Source organism: Saimiri boliviensis, chromosome 3 (genome assembly GCF_048565385.1).
Source record: "Saimiri boliviensis isolate mSaiBol1 chromosome 3, mSaiBol1.pri, whole genome shotgun sequence".
Lineage (NCBI taxonomy): Eukaryota > Metazoa > Chordata > Mammalia > Primates > Cebidae > Saimiri > Saimiri boliviensis.
Window position 1 is genome coordinate 169,545,787 of NC_133451.1, and position 24,259 is coordinate 169,570,045.

Sequence of the window (24,259 nt, forward strand, 5' to 3'; positions counted from 1 at the left end):
GCTACATACAAAACTCAGGGATTTATTTACCATATTTTAAAATTCCATAACAATATATATTTGACAGTTTTAAACAATTTTACATCAGAAATATATTCATATTAAAAACATTTCTTACCAAAATAATTTCAAATGAAAAAAATGGTAGAATGATGCATTGCTTATAATCTTCAAGCACATAATAACTGCTTAAACTACCAGCTTGGTTTTAATTTAGATATACTTTCAAAAGTAAATACAAAGACTTAATGGAAACTTAACTACAGCTTCTTTATTAATTAATTTCTATTTAGCTAAAAGGAAGAGACTAAAATCATGCCAAGAATATGGGCTTTTTTTTTTTTCTTTTCAGTCTTCACACTCTTTTATAGTATTATTTAATTGTCCTTCTGGCATTCTTAGCTCATTTAACTAGTGTGAAAAACACTACTATTATTTGCCAGATGTTAGTGACTAGAGAAAAGGACGAAGTTTTCGAGACGTATTGTTTGCCATCTGATTTGGTTCTGGATATTCTACCAAAAGATCAAAGCTATAGAATAAAAATTATGTATAGAAAGTCTCACTTTTATGAGAAATCAATATGTAGCATAAGAGAGAGAGAATCCTATGGCATTTCAAATGGGAAACGAAGATAAATGTAGAGAATTTTAATTTAAAATTTTATTAATAGTAAACAATCAGCAGTTTATGTAACACAATCAATTTTTAATAATGAAAAACTATTTCAAATAATTGTTTTCTGGTTAAGGTAGCAGTTTTACACAATAAGAAATGTAATGCAATTTAAATGCAGCATGATCAGCTTCATATATGTGTCAGAAGTGTTCACTGAAATCAAGTTAAATCCTCATATTTATATGTGAATAAATATGCTTGTATAGTCATTGATCTTCATATTTAGTAGTACTGATTTTCAGAGTTTCAGAAAAATAGAATAGGCATTGTATATTTGACCTCCAAAAGTATCTGAACTTGCTATTATGAGATCTGTAATTTTTGAAATTTGTGAAAATATTTATTATCATTAAGACAAATTCACTTTAATTTCATATTTAAATGAACTAAGAGATCAGTAATAGTTTTTCTGATATAGTTTCTGGAAAGTAATTAAACAAAATGGTTTCTACTCTAGTTGTAAATACACATAGAAAACCATTTCAGAATGCTGCCACACTCAGTCTTTTAGTAAAATCTTTATTTTTCTTGAAATATATTATCTCCTTAGTTGGTTTAGGGTGAGCAATAATCTTAGATTGCCCAGACTTTTCCAATAAATCCCACGTCCTGGGTAATTCAGTTATGGTATAAACTGTGATAGTTGTAGCCCGGCTGGGAGATGAACTAAACTTTGAAACTTGAGAAAATAGAGCCTTACCTTTACATCATTGGTGTTCATTCTTGTTCCCTCTTTTCCTACAAATATGTCATCAATGTCCACAAGAATATACCTGTCCAAGGACAATGTCAGCCTCTTCCCTGATAAGAAGGAGATGGCATCTATGAAGATGAGCTTGTGTAGCCAAAAGTTCAAGTTGTTGCCAAAAAGAACCCTCTGAATTCCATCATGAAGCCCCAGGTCATGTATGATAGTAGCATAAAAAGCACCTTTAGAGATGGAAGGAGAAAGGTTTTCTGGGGCCTTTACTTTGGCAAATATTACTGGTTGGTAGGCCGAATGATTAATCTGAAAAACTGTCCAGTCAGTTCCAGGTAAAGAACCTTTTTCAAGCTTGGAAGATTTGGTCACATGAAGCAATGGAGAATGAGGATTAATACAACAATCTTTTACTGCAATATTTCCATAAATGGAAAAAGGGAAACCTTTTAACTGAAAGCTCTGTATACTCTTCTCACTAGTTTTGTGGAATCCAATGACACCCACACTGTATTCTACACAGTATTTGTCTAGAAGGCTTCGATTCCAAGAGTCCATATTTATATACTTTAAAATATTCTCATAAATAATCAGAATATATTTGCCTTTCATTTTGTCTATAAGCACTGGGAGATCTCCCTTTCCAGGGGCAATTTCAATGTGATACTGGAATCTACTTGATTCTAGAATCATAATGATGTCTTGACCAAGAGATGAGTACTGGCTCTCTACAAATACTAGGACTGTGGGGTCTGTCCTTGAGGCATCAAAAAACTTCATTGCTTTCACTTCCATTAGCCTATATGGTAGGTGTTGGAGGTCGCCACAGTCAACTTCTGAAGCAATCTCAGAGAGTTCGTTTTCCTGTTTGTAGCCACTGTACAGGTAGTAAGCAGAAATGATAATGCTCACCATACAAAAAGTGGCAAGCAGAATGACCGTTCTTTGAAAGTGTCTGTGAAGCTTCATGATAAAACTCATGTTGTAGATACTCTCCTCAACTCTGCCAAAAGAAGCACCAGAAAATGTAAAAAAAAAAAAAAAAAAAAAAAAAAAAAAAAAAAAAAAAGATGGTGTTCCAGCTACTTTCCCAATCCCAGTCAAGAGTTTATGTCACCATTGCAGCTCATTTGTATCACTTGATCAGGACTCACAGAAAATATTGTCTGAAAAATAGAAAAGAATATAAAACAGTCAGTCTGCAGCATTAAAATAAGCAAGTTTTATCTTGTTGACTAGCCTAAGTGGCAGAGTATTTGGCAGATGAACTGAAGTACCGTATATTTGAAGCCCTCCCTTTCCTCCTTCCAGATCTGTGTGAAGACATAGGATTGATGGAATGAGGAAAAAGGGTCCATTGAGCCCTCTATCCCTAGTACAAAAAAGACTGGACTAACAGGAAATTTCATGATATTCACTGTGCTTTGCATCAAACTCTATAGATAATATAGAACAAAGACCACGGAGAGGTCACCTGAGCCATACACTGGCATGTCTTGCCATCTGGCTACACATTATGTAATACATACTCAAGCTGTTTGTGTTTAATTACATGTACTGAATATTTATGCCACTATTAAAACATGTTTTTTCTTTTCTGAAAAGTTGTTAACATAGTCAGTTTTATCATTGATATACATTTTACATTCATTAGAGAAACACCCTTATGATAATTGTTCTCATTAGAATAACCATTTCAAGATGCATATATGGTCCCACAATGCAATTGATCATTTTAGAACTGTATATTTTCATAGTTGCATTTTCCAAAAATCAAAACAGCCATGTGATAAGATGAATGTGAGGAATAAAATACTTCCCAGGGTTTCTGCAAATCTGGTGTGAGACTATAGGGAATCATACACTCTTGGAGAAGAGCATATTTACCCATTGATTCACTTTCTATACCATTCTATTTCTGCTTTTTGAGAAGGAGTTTAGCAATGATGTGAAAACTACTCCAAAAATGTTTTTAAAAATGCAAACACCTTGTTATGCAATAATTTGAAATCCCTTTCAAGTCTTAGTAACCTTTGAACATTTAATAACTTTGAAAAATAATTAGAAAGAAACATGGGTGCTTTTTTTTTTTATTTGGGTGTTCTACATTTATTAGGATTTCACTTCTTCAGATATCACAGCACACTGATACGGATTTATTGTTAAGAGTATTTTCAGTTTATGAAGCTTAAGCAAACTGTGTATAGATCTCTGTCAACTGAACAATATTTTTTCTCAGGTAATTGAATTAATGAAAACCAAACACATATTTCCTGGCTAGTCAAATCCCAAATAATATATAGCCATACTTGGATTTACCTGGGCACCTAAGGAATTCTTTTCCTTTTTTAAAAAAATTCAACTGTTATTTTAGAGTGTACACGTGCAGGTTTACTACCTGGGGATACTGTGGGATGCTGACGTTTAGGGTATGCTTCCTGTCACCCAGAAGTGACCATAGTACTCAATAGGTAGTTTTTCCACCATGTTCTCAGTCCTTCTCCTCCCTCTGATAGTCCACAGTGTCTAATGTTCTCATGTTTATGTCCACTTGTGCTCAGTGTTTAGCTTCCACTTATAAGTAAGAACATGTGGTATTTAGTTGTCTGTTCCTGAGTTAATTGGTTTAGGATTATGTCCTCTAGTCGCATCCATGTTGATATAAAAGGCATGACTTCATTCATTTTTATGGCCACATAGTATTCCATGGTGTATTTGTACCACATTTTCTTTATCCAGTTCACATTTGATTGACACTAGTTTGGTTCTTTATCTTACTATTGTAAATAGTGCTGTGATAAACATACAAGTGTATGCATCTTTTAAGTAGAATGATTTATTTTCCTTTGGATATATACCCAGTAATGGAATTACGTGGTCAAGTAATAGCTCTGTTTTAAGTTCTTTCAGAAATCTCCAAACTTCTTTCCATAGTGGCTGAATATTTTTACATTTCCACCAACAGTGTACAAGCATTCCCTTTTCTATGCAGCCTCACCAGCATCTCTTACCTTTTAACTTCTTACTAATTGCCATCTGACTGGTATAGATGATATCTTCCTATGGTGTTGATTTGCATTTCTCTGATGATTAGTGATGATGTGCATTTTTTCATGTTTATTGGCTACTTGTATGTCTTCTTTTAATAAAGAGATGATTTTGGCAGAATCTTTAGCATTTTCTAGGTCTAGAATCATATCATCAGCGAAGAGAAATAATTTGACTTCTTTTTCTATTTTGATGCCTTATTTCTCTCTCTCGCCTGATTGTTTCTTTGAAGAAACATCTGCTCGTGTCCTTTGCCGTTTTTAAATGCTGTTGTTTGTTTCTTGTTTGTTGATTTGTTTAAGTTTCTTATAGACTCCGGATATTAGACCTTTGTCAGATGCATACTTTGTGGATATTTTCTCCCATTCTGTAGGTAGTCTGTTTACTCTGTTGATACTTTCTTCTGCTGTGCAGGTCTTTAGTTTAATGAGGTCTCACTAGTCAACTTTTGTTTTCATTGCAATTGCTTTTGGGGACTTAGCCAAAAATTCTTTGCCAAGGCTGATACCACAAACAGATTTCTTAGATTTACTTCTAAAATTTTTATAGTTTGATGTCCTGCATTTGAATTAATTTGCTTAATTTGCTTAGGATTATAGCCTAGGCAACTTACCTTGAGTTAATTTTTTTTTTTATATGGTAAAAGGTAAGGGTCCAGTTTTATTCTTCTGCATGTTGCTAGTCATTTATCCCAGCACCATTTATTGAATAGAGAGTGCTTTACCTATCGCTTGTTTTTGTTGGTCTTATTAAAGATCAGATAATTGTAGGTGTACGGCTTTATTTCTGAGATTTCTATTGTGTTCCATTGGTTTATCTGTCTGTTTTTGTACCAGTACCATGCTATTTGGGTTACTGTAGCTTTGCAGTATAGTTTGAGGTCAGGTAGTGTGATGCTTCTGGCTTTGTTCTTTTTGCTTAGACTTGCTTTGGCTATTCAGGATCTTTTTGGTTCCATGTGAATTTTAGAACCTTTTTTTTCTATTTATTTAAAAATAACATTTGTAATTTGATAGGTGTAATGCTGAATCTGTAAATTGCTTTGGGCAGTATGACCATTTTAATGATGCTGATTCTTCTAATCCATGAGCATGAAAAGTACTTTCATTTATTTGTATTATCTTTCATTTATTTCAGCAGTGCTTTTTGGTTCTCCTTGTAGAGATCTTTTACCTACTTGGCTGGCTGTATTGTTAGGTATTTCATTTTCTTTGTGGCTATTGTACATGGGATTGCATTCTCCCTTGGACTCTCAGCTTTGACATTATTGATGTATGTATAGAAACACTACTAATTTTTGTATATTGATTTTGTATCCTGAAACTTTCATGAAGTCATTTATAAGTTTTAGGGCCTTTTGGCAGAATCTTTAGCACTTTCTGGGTATAAAATCATACCATCAGCAAAAAGAGATTGACTTCTTTTTCTATTTGTATGCTTTATTTCTTTCTCTTGCCTTTGCATGTATACCTGATTGCCTAATTGCTCTGGCGAGAACTTCCAGTACTATAGGAGTGGTGAGAGTGGGCATCCTTGTCTCATTCCAGTTCTCAAGGGTAGTGGTTCCAGCTTTTACCTGTTCGGTATGACATTGGCTGTGGGTTTGTCATAGATGTTTCTTATTATTTGGAGATATGCTCCTTTAATGTCTGGACTGTTGAGGGTTTTTATCATGAAGGTATGTTTGATTTTTATTGTAAGCTTTTCTGCATCTATTGAGATGATTATGTGATTTTTACTTTTAATTATGTTGATGAGGTAAATGACATTTATTGATTTGCATATACGGAAACAGCCTTGCATCCTAGGAATAAAGCTTACTTGATCGTGGCATATTAACTTTTTGATGTGTTGCTGGATTTGGTTTGCTAGTATTTTGTTGAGAATTTCTGCATCCATGTTCATCAGAGATATTGGCCTGAATTTTTTATCGTGTCTCTGCCAGATTTTGGTAACAGGCTGATGCTTGCTTCACAGAATGAGTGAGGAAGAAGTTCCTTCTCCTCAATTTTTTTGGAATAGTTTCAGTAGGATTGGTACCAGTTCATTTTAGTATGTCTGGTATAATTCTGCTGTGAATCCATCTGGTCCAGGGCTTTTTTCGGTTGGTAGGTTTTTAATTACTGATTCAATTTCAGAGCTTGATATTGGTCTATTCAGAGTTTCAATCTCTTCATGATTCAATTTTGGGAGACTGTGTTTCCAGGAACTTATGCATTTCCTCCAGATTTTCTAATTCACGTGAATAAAGATATTCATAGTATCTTTAAGGATATTTCTATTTCTGTGGAATTAGTTGTAATCTTATCTTTCTCATTTTTAATTGCTCTCTTTTGGATATTCCCTTTATTTTTCTTTATTATTCTAGCTAGTGATCTATCAGTCTTGTTTATTTTTTTCTAAGAACCAACTCCTGGTTTCATTGGTCTTTTATATGGATTTTGGCATCTCAATTTCATTAAATTCTTCTTTAACTTTAGTTATTTTTTTTTCTGCCAGCTTTGAGGGTTTGTTCCCTTTTCTTAATTCCTTTAGGTACAAAGGTAGATTGTGGTTTTGAGATCTAACTTTTTGACGAAGGCATTTAACGCTATAATCTTTCTTCTTAACTTAGCTGCATCCCAGAGATTTTGGTAAGTTGTGTCCCTATCTTCATTAATTTCAAAGAATTTTTTGATTTCTTCCTTAATTTTGATGTTCACAAAGGAGTTATTCAGAAGCAAGTTGTTTAGTTTCTACGTAATTGTGTAGTTTTGAGAGATCTTCTTGATATTGATTTCTTTATTATTATTTTTTAATTGCACTGAGGTTGGTGAGTGTTCTTGGTATAATTTCAGTTTTTTAAAATGTATTGAGACTTGCTTTACGAACAAACGTGTGATCAATCTTAGAATATGTTTTATGTGCAGATGAGAAAGATGTATATTTTGTGGTTGATGGGTGGAGTGGTTCTGTATATCTATTAGGTCTAGTTGGTCAGGTGTCAAGTATAACTCCAGAGTTTATTAGATTTTCTTATTTGAATATCTCTCTAGTATTGTGAGTAGGGTATTGACATCTTCCGTTATTATTGTGTGGTTGTCTAAGTTCTTTTGTAGGTGAAGAAGAACTTGGTTTATGAATCTAGTGCTCCAATGTTGGGTGTATATGTATTTAGGATAGCTAAATCTTGTTGTTGGATTGTGCTCTTTTTCATTATGTATTGCCATTCTTTGCCTTTCTTACTTTTTATTGGTTTAAAGTCTGTTTTATCTAAAATAAGAATAGTAACTCCTGATCTTTGTATGTTTTTCGTTTGCATGATCTTTCTCCATCCTTTTACTTTGCACCCGTGGGTACCATTACATGTGAAATCAGTCTCTTGAAAACAGAAGATGGTTGGGTCTTGTTTTTCTATCTAGCTTGCTACTCTGTGTGTTTTCAGTGGGAGGTTTAGCTCATTTACAATCAGTATTAGTGTTGATATGTGAGATTTTGGTCCTGACGTCATGTTGTTAGCTGGTTGTTATGTAGACTTGATTGCCTACTTGGATTATAGTGCCTGCAGGCTATGTGCTTAGTGTGTTTGTGGTAGCAGGTGTTGCTTTTCAATTCTATATTTGGCACTCCCTTAAGAACCTCTTGTAAGGCTGGTCTAGTTGAAATGAATTCATTCAGCACTTGCTTGTCTGAGAAGGATTTTATATATATTTCTCCTAAGAAACTTAGTTAGGTGTCATATGAAATTCTTGGTTGGAATTTTTGTTTTTAAAATGCTTCTGGCTTGTAAGGTTTCTGCTGAAAGGTCTGCTGCTAGCTTAATGGGGTTCCATCTGTACATGGCTTGACCCTTCTTCTCTCTAGTTGCCTTTAAGATTTTTTCTTTTGCATTGACCTTGGTGAATCTGATGACTGTGTGCCTTAAGGATGGTCATCTCATATAGTAACCAGCATAGGTTCTCTGTATTTCTGGAAATCGTAGCTCTATGTCTCTAGTGTGATTAGGGAAATAGATTCATGGATTACATACTCAAATATATTTTCCAAGTTGCTTATTCTGTCTCCTTCTCTCTCAAGAATGCCAATAATAAATTTGGTGTCTTTACATAACCCATATTTCTCAGAGGTTTTGTTCATTGTTAACAATTCTTTTTCTATAGTTTTGTCTGACTGAGTTGGTTTAAAGATCCCGTCTTCAAGCTTTGAGGTTCTTTTCACAGTCTGGTCTATTCTGTTGTTAATACTTCTAATTGTATTATGAAATTCTTATACTAAAATTTTCAGCTCCACAAGTTCAGTTTAGTTCTTCCTTACATGGAACTAAACTGGATCGTATTTCATATTTTATCTCTTGGATAGTATAAATAAATTCCTGGAATTGGGTTTCAATTTTCTTCTGAATCTTGACCTTTCTCGCCATCCAGATTCTAAATTCTATGCCTGTCATTTCAGATTGGTTGAGAACCATTGCTGGGGAGCTAGTGGACTCATTTGAAGGTAAGGAGACACTCTAACTTTTTAAGTTGCTAGGGAGAATTCTTAGTATGATTTTTTTCACATCTAAGAAGCCCAGTGTTTCTTTAACAGTGATGTAAATTGAGTACTTCAGTTGGATTTGTTTCTGGATGTTTTCACATGGCCAAAGCTTTGTATAGGGTCTTTATTTGCGGCTGAATTCTTGCCTTTGGTTTCACAGAGGTGTATAGTGGCAAAATATTTTTGGCGTTGTAGTTTGGGCTGGGATCCAGTAGATGATGCTGGAGAGTAATGGGCAGTAGACAGCTTCTTCTCTAGCTGCATGGCTCCTCTCTAATTTTCACATTTGCAGCTGTGCTCCGAGGTGGCAAGGGAGAGAGATGACCTCTCACCATGTCCACTCTTGGACCTTGGGGGAGCCCCTCTGATCACTGACAGTGTGTCTGGATTTCTTTTGTTAGGTGTTCTGGGCTGCAGGGCTCCCAGGCCAGAAGTTGCATCACAGAGATAGGAGATAACCTTTCCTGGTCAGTCCTGTAGAGGGAGGCATGCCCACTCTCATTCCAGCCCATGAATGAGTGTTTCACTCCTCTTAGTGCTTTGAGAGTGTGAGCTTCTCTCCCACTTGAGTGCCAGCCACAGAACTTGGCTTGGCACTCCCAAGCTGGCTGTTGCAGCCCTCAAGCACTTGGATTGGCTTGGGGGTCCATCCTTCAGGCACTTGGATCTGGATTCTGGGTGTGGTAAGGAAAATAAAGTGCTCCCAAGCCACCAGGAACATAATCAGGTGGAGCAAGGCAGCCAGGCTGGGCAGCAGAGACGGTACTGTGCACACATTCCTTTAGGGCTTCTAGGGTGTGGCCCTGAAAGTGCTGGCAGGCTGGAAGGCCTGAAAAACAGACATAACCGAGTCCCACAGGGAAGTCAGTCCTACTTTCTTCTGGCCCAGTGGTTAGCTGGGGCTAAAGCTTTTTGGAGGGAGATGGGGAGACCTAGGTTATGGAAGCCTATTACCATGTTCTGCCAGAGCTGCACCATGTACAAAGGCCCCCCTGTTCCATGCTGGGTGAAGCTCTGTCTTTGTCTACTCTCCAATCAGATCCCTTTGACAGCTCAAATGTCCTGAGGGATGTGGGGCCCTCTAAGCCAGGATCCCATAGGCCCGTGGCGAGGGTGGACAGTACCACAGTCCCTTCATGTACCTATTCCTCAGGAGCTGTTTAGGGCAGGGGACTAGCCCCCATATTCCAGTACCTTGTGCCTGCCTTCTCCCTTCTCAGCCTCAGCATCTGCATTGTATCTCCATCCACTTTTAGTATTTTCTCTCTAGAGATCTATCCAAATTATGTTGATTTACTCAAACCCTTGGTTTTTCTCAGTGGGAATAGCGTTTCTTTGCTGCATCTAGTTGGCCATCTTGCCTTCCTTCTCTGGAATTTCTGGGTGCTTCTTAGAGCAAAAGCTTATTAGACTTTTATGGCCCTGGAACTTTGTGAGAATTATAATGGGAAATTTAAAAAAAATTAAGACAGGTCTTGTGATTGTACATAAGGCAGGCTAAAAGCTAGCTGATACAACAAGCAGCACTGGTGAAAAATACTGTATTTAGTGTTTATCATAAGATTAGGGTCTATTGCACCTCTGCTTCTTATTCATTGTGTTATTTGGGCCCCTGTACCAACTAAAATGATATGGTTAGAATAAATGATCACCAACAACATTCTGGTTCCCAAATTCTATGACATAAGCAGTGAATAATATTTTGAACAATACGATTATCTTTATGAATGATATATTCTGGAATAGAATTGTAGGATATTTATAGGATATTCTATTTACAGGATAAACATGTTATTTATGTTTTAAATTTTATATTGTAGTTCATTCATTAAAATATTTAGGATATATATGTCATAAATTCAAATATTTATGGGGCAGCTCTCATTCTATTTAATATATAAATGTTCAACAGAGTGAATTTCTTTAAAACATTCTAAATTATAAAGCAGAGACAGTGAAAAGAATGATAATAATGTGTGGGTTATGGATTAGAGACAATGACAATAACAGGATGAGAGAAGAAAGTGATCATGGCAAGTGGGGGAGTCTGTGAAATGCTCCAGAATGTGTGAGTAGGATTTGGGTAGAGCCTTGAAGGATGGGAGTAATTTGAATAGACATATGAGATAGAGGGAATGTTACAGAGGCAGGAGTGAATGCAATATTGGGCAAGGATCATGAATGATGAGTGGGAGGAAAGAGTGAGAAACACTTAAAAAATAAATTTGACTATATATGGGTAACCCAGATTAGGGGAAGCCTTGAGAGTACAGAGGTTGTGAAAGTCTGTAGGGTGATCTTATGGTTTGCATGTGTTCCCCAAAGTTTTTGTGTTGGAAATTTAATCACCAATGCAACAGTGTTGGGAGGTGGGGCCTGATAAGAGGGTCTACCCTCACGAATAGATAAGTATCATTATCTTGGAAGGGGGTTACTTATCTCGAGAGTGTTATAAAAGCAAGTTTGGCCTGCTCTTGATCTCTTGCCCCTTTGTGCATGCTGTCTTGCCCTTCAACCTTCCACCATGAGATGACACAGTAAGAAGGCCCTCACCACATTCCAGCACCATGCTCACAGACTTCCAGACCTCCAGAATTGTGAGCCACATAAATTAATGTTTATAAATTACCCAGTCTGTGGTATTCCGTTAGAGCCACACAAAACAGAAGAAAACAGGAGACATTATACTTTCTTGATTAGGGGGATAACATAACAGTAAGATTTTTTTCTGTGAAAAGAATTAATAACATGGAGAATATCATAGAGCAATCTTAGAGAGTTAATCAGGCAGGCCAGTGCAGTCTCATTTCTCACAATGCAGTCATAAACTGTTAATCATCATAGGTTAGGGAGAATTGCAGGGAGGGGACAAATCTTACAAACACTGCAAAGAAAGGGGGTGAGAACTTAACATGCCATATGAGGGTTCTTTTAAATACACTTGTATAGGTACAGATTATATTTAAGCAAATAAAAATTTACCTGGGCAACAGAGTGTTTGTTGTAATTATAGTTATTTCATTTGATAAGTAATAGTAGTTTTAAAGTTATGTACATGCTATGACTATAATATTCTGGAGCATAACAGCAGAGTACGAAATCTCATATCTTCCCATTTCTATGTTTCAGTTTTACCTGTGAACTGTTTTTGACTAGATATAAAATGTATTGCTACATTTTCCATTTCAGATAGCAGCATTTTACAATTTATTCCCTTTGTCAAAAGTGAAAGGCATGTAACTTATACAGTTCTTATCTGCGATGAGGGCAAAGTGGTGAGGAGTATTTGCTCTCACTATTTAGGACAGATGTTAGGAGCCTATCAAAGTTACCTTCTCTGTTAGCCATTATAAAATGCTGAAGGACATTTCTTTTCCATTAAACTCTTCAAGTTTCCTCCAGAAGCTAAAGAAAATTCCAATGTATGTCCCTGAGGAACTGGTCTAACATATTTATTTATTTTATTTTATATTTTATTTTACTTTAGGTGCATACTATATCTGGCATTTCTCCCCATGTTATCCCTCCCCACCCCCCATCTCTTCCCTACCCCCACAACTGCCCCCAGTGTGTGATGCTCCTCTCCCTGAGTCCACATGTTCTCATTGTTCAACACCCACCTATGAGTGAGAACATGCCGTGTTTCGCTTTTGGTTCTTGTGGTCTAACATATTTAGATGAATACATTAAAATTCTCCTGTTTTCTGCAAACCCTTTTCAATTGCACATCTCACGTTGCCATATCAATGTCAGTCCCTGGTACCGATTCTCAGAACTTACTGTTCACACTGCAAACTCAGCCAAGGACAGCTACTTCCCATTCTCTGCCACGTTTCTCTTAGCTCTTAAAACTTCAGGATAGACTGAACTGTTGCTGTCACTCCTCCTGTGGAAGGTGGCACTATAGCAATAGGCAGAGGCAAAGGTACAGACTTCACCTGAGCCCTTCACTTGGGAGGCATCATGCAGATGGATAAATATGGAAAATTAAGCTCTTCCTCACAATTGCCTTGTGGTGCCTTCTCTGACTTTCCAAACTTGGTAAGACTCAGTGGCTATACATGGTCATTGTGAAAAGAATATCTCCTTTGTGCTTATTGCCATAATCAAAATTTTGTTTAAAGTCAGCCTCTCTGTATGCCTGGAAGCTCCAAGAGGGTAGAGATAATACCTTTCTTTTGTCTATCACTACATCACTTGTGCCACAAAAAGCAATGACTTTTTTTGTGGAATAAATGGAATACAATGGCATCTTATGCCTGTAGGTTAATTTGACAGTTTTACTTTATTCTAATGCTTTAACTTATCTCTTGAGGTTACAAATAACTATGACATTCAATGTTAAGTAAATGTAATCAGAGCATCCCAACATGGGATAAATTTAATATCATATTATCTATGGTAGATAAAACTTTCACTCACCAAAAACTCTTACCATTATGCAATTAGTGATCAGGTACTTATTGAACACCTGCTTTGGAATTAGTGCTGTACTAAGTGCTGTGGACACCCCAGAAGTATATTAGGATATTAGGAATAATTCTTTCTCCTAGAGAATGGACTCTATTAAGGTAAATGAGACTTGTGAAACAGCAGCTAACAGTATGTTATACATAATAAATAGTGATTTATGTGGTAGAGACTCTCTGTTACAGGTTTCAAAAGAGAGAGAGAGACAGACAGAGGCAGAGAGATATTAGTAAAGCTTAGGAAAGTCGGTGGCAATTTCTAAGAGACATGACACTTGAGAGGGACATGCCATGATACACTGGGTTTGGATATGAGGATGGGGACAACATGCCAGGCAAAACTCCCTGGCAAGGTTGAAGAAATGGAGTAGTTGCAATGTGCTTAGCTCTGAGTGAAATTAACTAAAATATAGGATACTGTGTTTTGAGTTGAAAATGGAAATAATATTTGACTAAAAAAGTGCTGCAGATTAATGAATATCCTTGAAAGTGATTGTGAAGTACAAGGGCATGAACTTGAAAATAAAGAGCATTGGGTGCATTTGAACAGAGGGATTTGATAAAGATGGTGTTTACAGATGATTAGTGTCATAGTGACACCTAGAATGAAGAATAACATTAATATGAACAGAGAGAGAACATGCCACACTGTACCGAGTGAAGAAGTAGGCAGAGTCGAGACAGTCCCAGCTAAGGGGCTGCTGCTGTAATCCATCTGGGAGGTGGTGTAGGTCTAGATTAAGGTTGTTATGAGGGAAAATGGAAGTGAGAGATATTTGTGAAGAAAGAAGAAAAGAACATGTTTATGGTTTGGGGAGGTAGCAGGCTTGGGGACTAGAAGATAAAGATGCCACTATAATAGAAACACAAAGCTTGGAGGGGAAACTTACTTGATTCAGTGATGTACACTTCAGATTCAGATAGATATATGGACCAAGTTATACATGTGATTAGACAACACAATCCTAATGTTATTTAAAATAGTTGGATGTAGACAAAAAATAAACAAAATCTTTGGAATTGACAGGTCACAGAAACATCTGAATGTGCTACAGAAACCCAATTCCTGAGGAAAGCCTTTGCTGACCAACTCTATTCTTCCCCTTTAGACGGCTCCCTTTGGAGACTTTATCATAACTCTTATGAAATATTATTAACAGTATTATTTATCTAATGTCTGTCTTCATTGTTAGACTGAAATTTCCAAGGGCATATGGCTCACACTTCTTCTCAGTAATTTTTCAAATAAGAAATGAGATGAAAACACTTTTAAAGGCCAACAATATCAACATGTAAACATTTCAGTATAGTGATGAATATGTTGTTAAAACACTTTCACAAAAACACATAGAAAATTGAAGACATTTGCATGGTCAGCAGGGTACTCTGAATAAGTACAGAGCAAACACACTAGCCTGGATATCAAAGAGTTCCCATGGACATAACTGTCTTGATCAACAGTACAGAACTGATAGCTGTGGGTGAATTCTGCTCCCTGTTCAACCTATGATGAGGGCTATGCCGAATGACCAAGAAACTGTATTTTAAGTTTCGAAAATCAACAAAATTACTTAAGCAGGCATTCTGACATAGTTAGGTTCAAGAAAGTTACAATGTTGGATCAGTTATAAAGGTCACCACATCATCAAGATTTCCTATAAGGCACCCTAAAGGAAATAATATGATATGAGAAGGCAGGATAACAATGGCAATGCAGTTAATATTAATAAACACTTACATAGGTACTGAAATTGTGTTAGACCCTTTAGAAGTTCAGTAACCTGCTCAAGATGCCACAACTAGTAGAGGTAGAACTGAAATGTGAACTCCAATAGCCTGCATCAAAGATACCACACACCTGGGAAGATAACTTCCTTCCATGCTAGGAACAAGTAGGAAATACATATTGGGAAGCTACTACCTTTAGATGCTACAGCTTCCTTATAAGAAAATTGGCTGCGATACCTTCCTAAGAGGGTTTTAATGAGGCTGGGTGCAGTGGCTCACCCCTATAATCCCAGCACAAGGGGAGTCTGAGGTGGGCATATCACTTGAGCTTAGGGGTGGAGACCAGCCTGGGCAACAAAGCAAAACTCCATCTCTATAAATTATATATATATATATATATATATATATATATATATATATATACACACACACATACACATGCACACACATTTATATATAAATTTTGTTGTTTATAAATTATATAAATCTATAAATAAATAAATAAATAAATAAATAAATTAACTGGGTATGGTGGTAGGTGGTCCCAGCTACTTGGGAGGCTGAAGTGGTTGGATTGCTTGAGCCTGGGAGATGAAGGCTACAGTAAGCCATGATTACACCACTGCACTCCAGCCTGGGCGACAGAGTAAAACCCTGTCTCAAAACAACAACAACAACAACACAAAGCTCTTTATAATAGTGTTTGGCATATACAATGAACAAACAAAATTTATCTGCTATGATGATAATAATAGAAATAACACAGGAAATGAGAGAAATATCCCGAAGATGGCCAGTGAAAAGTGTACTAAGGGTTCATAAAGGGACAGGTATGAGCACTTTAGCTTGAGCAGAGTGTGGGAAGCACATAAGCCCACCTTAGTGCAGATATCTAAAGTCAGATGGATCTTAGAACAAAGAGGCTCAGTCAGAGGCATTGCCAGCACCATGTCCTTGGGCTTCTTTTTATCCATCCCCCTTTCCTTAGATGAGCTCATATACTTCTTGGTTTCCATTACCATCTACACTCTAGTAAATTCCAAATGTTCATTTGTAACTCAGACCTCCTTCCTCTAGGCTCTAGGATTTTATACTGAACTATCAACTTGATATAATAGCAACAACAACTCCCATTGACTGTGCCCTTCCTTATTATATTCCAGTAGAATCATGTCACAAGCAAACTTAACCTGTCTAAAACTGAATTTGTAATCTTCCTACTAAAGCCATCCTCAGGTCCCCACAATCACCTAATTGTGCATCCTTAACACCTTCTTTCACTTGCAGCAACTAATCTCACCACAAATGTTCTTGGCTCCCTCTACCATTTTCTCAATGCAACATCAAAGCGGAACTCTGTTACTTCTTTCCAGCTGAGATCCTGTCAATGGCTGCTTATTTTACTTGCTGGTTAAAATTCATATTCTTGTACATGTCCCACAAGACCCTGTGTGGTATGCTTTCCACTTTTATCTCTCAGGCCTGGTTATATGATACTCTCCTTTCTAAGTTCCAGGCAAATGGGTCCTCTTTCAGTTCCCCCAAAGAGATAATCTCTTTCCTGTTTTGGGGTCTTTCCACATGCTGTTAGTCTGGAAGTTTTTTACTCCATTTCCCCATCTGGCTTCATCTTCCCAATCCTATGGTTCTAAGTATAAATATCCCTGCCTCACAAAAGTCTTCCCTGATCCCCATGATCTGTCAGGCTTCCCTGTTATGCATTCTCACATCACTTTCTACTTTACCTCTGTAGTATGTGCCAAAGTTATAATTACTTATGCGGTTTTCTGTTATAATTAGTTACATAATTTTTCTGTATAGCTTGGAAACATCTGTAAGTACTTGTCCTGTTCACTTCTGTATTTTTAATGTCTAATAGAGTGCTTGAAGTGAGAACAGCCCATTGAATAATTGTTGAATGAGTGAAAAAAGGCCTCTACTAAATTTTACAAATAGCAGCTGGCACTCACAAACTAGGGCAATATTTAAGTCAAACCATCTTCCATGAACGGCTACCTTCATCAGTCACACTGGCCTCAAACAGTCAAGGCGATAATATAAACGTTGCGAATAGCAGTGACCACTTGATCAGAGCCATAAATCAGGCGTATCCAGAATGTGCTTTTCACTGAAATTTACTCAACTACTTATTTTTTCCCATTCTGAGATTTTTCAGAATTCAGCATGAATAGAATTGCTTTGCAGTGTATCTGTTTTTACAAAGACTCCACCAAGCAAATATTAGCCATTAATTATTTACCATTAACAAAAGGCAGAGGAAGTAATTAGTTTTTGGAATCACAGACAATTCCATATACATACTGAAAGAACCCAATATATACAAACATATATTTTGCAAGTAATATTTGCAAGAGGAAGTGCCTACTTGTCAACGTAACCTATCTTTTCTCTTCCACTAACACCCACCATCATCCCAAAGTAAAAATCAATTTCTAAATGAAATAGAATCATGTTAAAGTTGGCAGTACAAGAAAAGTGAAAAAAGATTACCATCTGGAAAATGAGTATTAATAACTAAAGAGCTTCAGGTTCTAACATAAATGAAAGATATTTAAAAGATGCTGACAATATTCCTTTTCCTGAAAAAGGAATGAACTATAAAATTATAGTTTGTAATGTTGAAAAATGCAGCGGGAGGCCTCAAATACATTATGTGGATTTGCTAAAAGTAATTTAGTAATAATATTAAAAATTGACAAGAGCAAGCTTTTCTTGGGGAAAGAATGTGTGAAATTGTGTCACGTTAATTAAACCCTGCTGTGGTAGGCAAGTAAGAAGCTGATTTACATGGAGTATGACCAAGAATACCCTCTGTCTCTAGAACTGCAATTTTTAAAAGATGGATGAGAGAAAAGCTGCACTTGAGAGCATTAGCTTTGTTTGGTACATTAAATGGAAAATGACTTTCCATTGTAATTCTCCCTCCCTCTTTGTATTAAAAATTATGAAGGGAAGAATATGTTTTATTTACCTCCCTCAGTGTTATGCCATCCAGTAACGCAAGAGGAGAAAACCACCCCACTGCTGTTTGCTGTTTATTCTCTATTTAAGGGGAAAAATGTCTGCCTATACCCTCTAAGATTGGACCAGAATGCATGCATCAAAATATGCTGACATATTCTGTCACGTATGCTCACATATGACACATGTGAGTGCTGACGATGAAGCTTTCCGGGTCTAATCCAAGCCTTTTCTTTGTTATTCACTAGAATAATTGGAACAAAAGAGTGTTAACCTGACTCCTCGTTAGTTGCCTGGACTGTAAGATGTAAAGTTACGAATCAGTGTTGGCTCTATTAGGTTACATGAACCGGAGAAGGAAAGACACCCAATGTGCAGAGAGAAGATGATGCAAAAAGGGTAGGAAGGAATAATGAAAAAATATGGTATAGGGAGTCTTGAGGAGGTTGAAGGTTCTATTTGATGGACACATCAATAAAGGAGTCAGGTAAATTATTCCTCTGTTACCTTGGGCACCTTTTAGAACAAGTGAGAGACTCAACCTAACTAGGGTAGCAAAAGAGGAGAAAGAAATCGCCTAAACTAAACTTTATATACTTAATTTAACTTAATTTAACTTATACTTTATATACTCATTTAATTGTCCTGTGGTGTGCTTTATGCCTGGCACAAAAGTAGATGCTTGGTAAATACTTCCTGGGTGAATGAATGAGTATTTCTTATGTAAGGGAAGTGGTGGAAATTGTTGGAGTGGCATATGGATTGCCTCTGTTACATCAAGAGGCATATCAAGAACAAATATTTGAAACCTGTAGAGAGACAATGTAATATAATGGTTAAAGGAGTGTGTGTTGGAGCCAGACAAGCTGAATTCCAGCTTCACCACTTGCCAGGGATGTGATCTTAGGCAGGTAGGTACCCTCTCAGTGCCTCAATTTCCTCATTTGTGGAACAGGAATAATATTTACCTTAAATAATCTTTGTGAAAATTATATAAGCTGGAAATTAATACGTAAAGTAAAACAGTGCCTGGCACAAGGTAACCATTCTATGAGTATGAACTGTAACATCTCTACTAGCAAAAATCTAGACAATAGTACTTATCACCAAGTTGAACTTTGTATTATTTACTGATGTTTTTTCATGTGTCTTCATCCTGTCCTCCAGGGCAATTTCTAAAATGCTGAACAAACAGGATGAAAAAAGGTCTCTGGAATCCTCATTTTTCAGGTGAGGAAACCAAACCCCAGAGCCAGCAAGGGAGCTGTTCAAGGCCACTCCTCTCTTGGCAGAGCCAGGTCTAGAATTTAGATCTACCTTCATGTCATTTTCAAATATTTTAATCAAACACAAACATTCAGCAATGAAATATATGTAAAATGGATATTCATCACTGAGATGCTTAAAGGTTTTAGGATAGGACTACAATAATTGATTTTTAAGCTCTTATTTGGCAGATAATCAAGAATTATAGTCCTCAGTAATTTGTAGAAGATTTTGGGAAATTATTTATTATAGACATTAATTAATTGTAGTAGGTACTACTTTTTTTTTTTTCCTCATCCTATAACTCACATGAAATTGATGAAAATATTTAGAGTAACAGGAAAGAATAAATCACTCATTGTCATATGCAGGTATCTAAGAGTGTAGTTTTTTACCATAAACAAACAAACAGACAAACCAACAAATACTAAAACCACCTCTTCACTAATCTAAGAGAAACTTCAGTCATACAATAGTTTTGACCATTGTTCAGACTGATTACCTTTATGATGCAAGTTGTTACTTTTGCGGCCTGGCAGCGTTCCCTAATCTGGACAGGTGTCCAGAGTTCATGCATTTCTGTGTGAATGCCCATTTACAACAGACATAGCACAGGGAAAGTGAACTTCCGCTGTCTTCTCTTACTGTCTGTACTGTTAAGAAATTAGAAATTCAAGGCATTCATTTAATTGAGAATAGTGTTTTTATCCTTTATTCAATTTCCCTGATTTTATAGTGCATATAAATCACAAAGTATTTGTATGTAGTTTTAAAAAATATATTTTGTATCTTAACAAATGCACATTTAGGTTACAAAATTGGCCCTAATCACCAAAAAGCAGCTGAAACTCAACCAGGTTTCAAGGAAGTCATACAATCAGAGTCCCAAGATTAAAAGAAAAAATTGTAATTTCTTTACATTTTTAAAATTTTGAAATGACAGGTAAACAATTAAATATTTATATTTTAGCTTATAATAACTTCTTTAGCAGAATATATTGTTTACAAAAAGAACCTCCAATGCCTGATTATCTCTTTTACTATATATACTTCTAACAAACTTTTCAGTTACACTAAAAATTAATAATTGCTGCAATGTTCAGAAATAATGCTTTTCTCAAGAAAATTTAAGAGAAGGTATAGTATATATAACTCCACCAAATTAAACTATAATAAATATCTCCAGAAAGAGATAAAAGTTTTATTTTATCTAAAACATTTTAGTAATGTTAGAATCTTTCATTTTAAAGACTATGAAGAAAATTAATTCATGTGATGAGCTTAAAATTAACATTATTTACACAAAGAAACAAATATTCTGTTTTACCATCAAGGTGCTAAAGAAAAACAATAACAAAATTAGAAATGGTAAATACTGTGTTAACCAGAGAAAGAAAAAAACAAAGAGCTTATCTTAGGCAAGCCTCTTTACGTGTTCAGTACTATTTTCAAAAGGAGCCTATTTCAAACTTCTATCTGAAATCTCTATCTCAAATATAATATTGATAGAAAGCTATAGATGAAGAAAAAGAAAAAATTCTTTACGGCTAAATATCAGATATTCTACAGTTTCTGTGTCATATCATTCTGCTCTCTTGTGGTGAACAGCATTGCTCAGTAGTTGATAAGACGATATTTCTAAAGGCAAAAAAATAAAAAAAAAAAGCGTGTCCCAGATCAGTTGCACATATCTCAACATTTGATTTGTATTTTAATTTAATACAAATGTATTAAGAATGTAGCTGTTTACATTATCTAGATGTGTTTTCTTCTAAATTCTTCCAGATTACATATATTGCTGTATTTCAATGTTTATAAAGAATATAGATATTAATAAATTTTCGACATTAAATAACTTTGATGCTTAAACAGTATCCAGCTATTAGAAAAACTATTTGAAAAACGATCTGAGAAAACCCCTTAAAGATGTAACTTTGTTTTTACCTGCTCCCACAAAATGAATATATTAAATAGAAGATATATCTATTTTCTTTAAATTTAAAGTTTCTCTATTTGATACCTAGATTGATTCTTTCCAGTTGCATTTAATTTTATTAATTTTATACTTTTAAATAATGTCTATAAAATAAACTGCATCCAATAGAAAACCTTTAGGGGATCATTACTGTGTAGACAGGCAGGTAGTTTAGTTTAAGTCTCTGATGTTCCTTACAAAATTTTGTCAAGGCAACAGACATGTGATCTGTTAAACAAATCTACTGCAGAATCATTATAAGTTGGTGAATATCTTAAACAACTACAAGAGGTTATTTCTTTAATACTGTAATCTTATGAAAGGGAAGCTTTAAAATTATCCTTGAATGAGACAGTCCTTTGTTTCACTTAATGTAATCAAAATGCTCTATATTTCTTTTTCAAGAATAACATGAGGCACTTGTTCAATCTTGAAATTTTTAGATTTGGAAACAAAGTTATCTCTTAAAAGCCCCTACATTTATGAGTGAGGCATTAATGCATAGTATAAATAAATAAATACACTTACCTGGAATTAAAGTTCAGAGCTGAAAATGCTTGAGAAAGTTGCAATAGATGGAAAAGAAACGGAAACAGTAGCACTCGCTACCATCGGCTCAGGCTTTTTGACTTTACAAGTGGCAGCAACACCAGTCCTGGCCCAGTACTCTCATATTATGTAACATCTTATTAATATTAGCCATCAAACTGCTACCAAGCTGGTGAGGCACTAGAGGGCAAGAGTGTCACATGCAAGACCCGTCGCCAAGGGACTGACTTTGGTACCACTTTGGGGGAAGGCAGATGCTAACTAAGCTGATAAATAACAGGATGCTGGTATGCAACAGCAAACTTGTAACGTTCCTCAAAGAATATTTTACATGTCAATTTTCTGACTAGCCGAAGAATTAACAGGTTAATAAACATGCGCAAGCAAATAACCACGCCATGAAAAACTTTAAGGATTACATTTACAAACCCACAGTTACCCAAGAGGCCGTTTGCTTTTTTATCTTTCCATTGTCTAAATAAACTTATTTAAAACAGGAGAAAAAAAGCTGGTTAAATAAAACGAGCGTCGGTTTCAGGACTCCCTCATTTCAAGCCGCGATCAACTTGTCTTGCGGAGGTGCCGCCTCTGGAGTCCGCCTTCCGAGGCGCCCGGCCCGGGTTTCTGGGCGCGGAGACCGGCGCGTCCTCCACGGAGATTACCTGGGGCTGCGGCCACCGCGGGCTCCTCCTTCCCCGGGTCCTCGGCCTCAGCCGCTCCCGGGGCGGCCCCGCGTCTGGGCGGCTCTCGGGGACCGCACCGTGCCCGGGGTCCGGGTCCGGCGGGGGCGACCCCTCCCCTCCGCGCCCTGGATCCCCGGCGGACACGGCGGGTGGCGACTCCGACTGTTCTGGCGGCGGCTGCGGGGCGAGCGGGAACTGGGATGCGAACTGCGGGCCCCGGGACCCGCCCGGCCGCGCCGCCGCCTCCCAGCTCCAGGCCCGCGCGCGCCCGCCCCGGGGAAGGGGAGGGAGTGGGAGCTGGGGACGAGAGCCGCCTCCATCCGCGGGGCTCACGCCCCGGCCGGCCTTGCAAATCTGCTGCCCGGGCCTGGATAAGGAGACCCCAGGGGTTTCGCTCCCGGGTTACCAGGTCCAACGGCCCCTCCAGGCAGGTTGGCGGCCGCCGCCAAGGATAAAACCCGCGCGGCCAGGGAAAGGGGTGCGAGTCCCTGAGGCGACGCTGGGAAGCTGGGGCGCACCCGCGCGGTCCCGTCCCCGCCTGTCGTGCTCCTGCGGTCGGCACTGGACACAGGGTGGCTGCGGGGCTGCAAGTTTCCTCTGTTCGCCAGTTTTGTCAAAGGCCGTGTGCTCCAGCTCCTGAAGACAAGTGGAAGGCCGGCGACTGAAGAGACACTTTGGATTCAAGGTGTGAGGTTGTCCTCACCAGAACTGTAGTTTGATTAGAAGTCTGACTCGAATGATAATTATTTTTAAAAATTTCATTTGGTTCCACTAACATGTGAGTTTTAGTAAGTGAGGTCTACCAATGATACTTTGTATTGGCCATGTGTGGTTTTGCTTCCCAACACTCTTGTTGAAACAGTACATCTGCTTATTTTGGAAGATCCAACCACTTGATCCCACCCGTCAGCCCATTTGCTTCAAGTGATGTCAGCCGCTGCTCTGACTCGCTGGTAGACCCACAGCTGAGGTCTGGCCAGTGGTAGCTTTATATCCTGGTAGCATAGGTGGGTATGTAAACCAAATCTGGCCAATCAGAGACAAAAACCACCATTCTGGGACTTTTTTTTTCCTCCTTCCCTTAAGGAAATGGACTCTCTTCTACTGGACTTTGAATTATGAAGATGTGAGCTTAGAGCTTTTCGTGTTTCTATGTGAAGTCTGAAAATAAAGCGGATACTCAAGAAGGCAGACCTGGGACTTGGAGAAAAGTGAAACCCAGATGGAGATTTTCAAGCTCTGAATCGAGTTTTGGCTGAAACAAGTTCTATCTCTGGATATTTTTCATTCATAAACAAATACACTCACTTTTACCTTAAGTCATCTTGGACTACATTTTCTACCCATTGAAACTGAAAGAGACCCAAATGATGATATAGAAATTAAATATTCTGGATGTTTATTAACTTTATCAGAGCATTTTGATTCATAGTACAAGATCTTCAGTTAGAATCCAATTCCTGAAAGGGTTAGTTGGAATTGTTTTTAAAAGCCAGAAAGTTATATATCCTTTTTGTTTTATGTTATGGAGTGGTTACAGAAGTGGCGGAACCAATTGCTCCTTCTGGAAGCCCACAAAAATGTCAAGATGCTAGAATTCTTTCACCAAATAACATGCATTAGATTGGCTTTGTTTATTTTAGTTTTTAGTTGGAGTCCCCTGGAA

The 24,259-nt window shown here is 37.1% G+C and overlaps 1 protein-coding gene across 8 annotated transcripts in view; it reads right to left on the minus strand.

The window, feature by feature from the left end:
• LOC101039804 (N-deacetylase and N-sulfotransferase 3) overlaps positions 1–23,505 on the minus strand; it is a 204,171-nt gene extending 180,666 nt beyond the window's left edge. For 3 of the 8 annotated variants that reach the window (XM_074396968.1, XM_074396966.1, XM_074396967.1), the window contains exons 1-2: positions 21,890–22,560; positions 1,379–2,544 (exon numbers count right to left, since the gene is read on the minus strand). In XM_074396968.1, coding sequence (XP_074253069.1) covers positions 1,379–2,359 — 981 coding nt within the window. In that variant the 5' untranslated portion in view covers positions 2,360–2,544; positions 21,890–22,560. The other 5 variants (XM_074396969.1, XM_074396964.1, XM_074396965.1 and 2 more) reach the window with 4 other exon arrangements.
• Between the last annotated feature and the right edge of the window lie 754 nt (positions 23,506–24,259).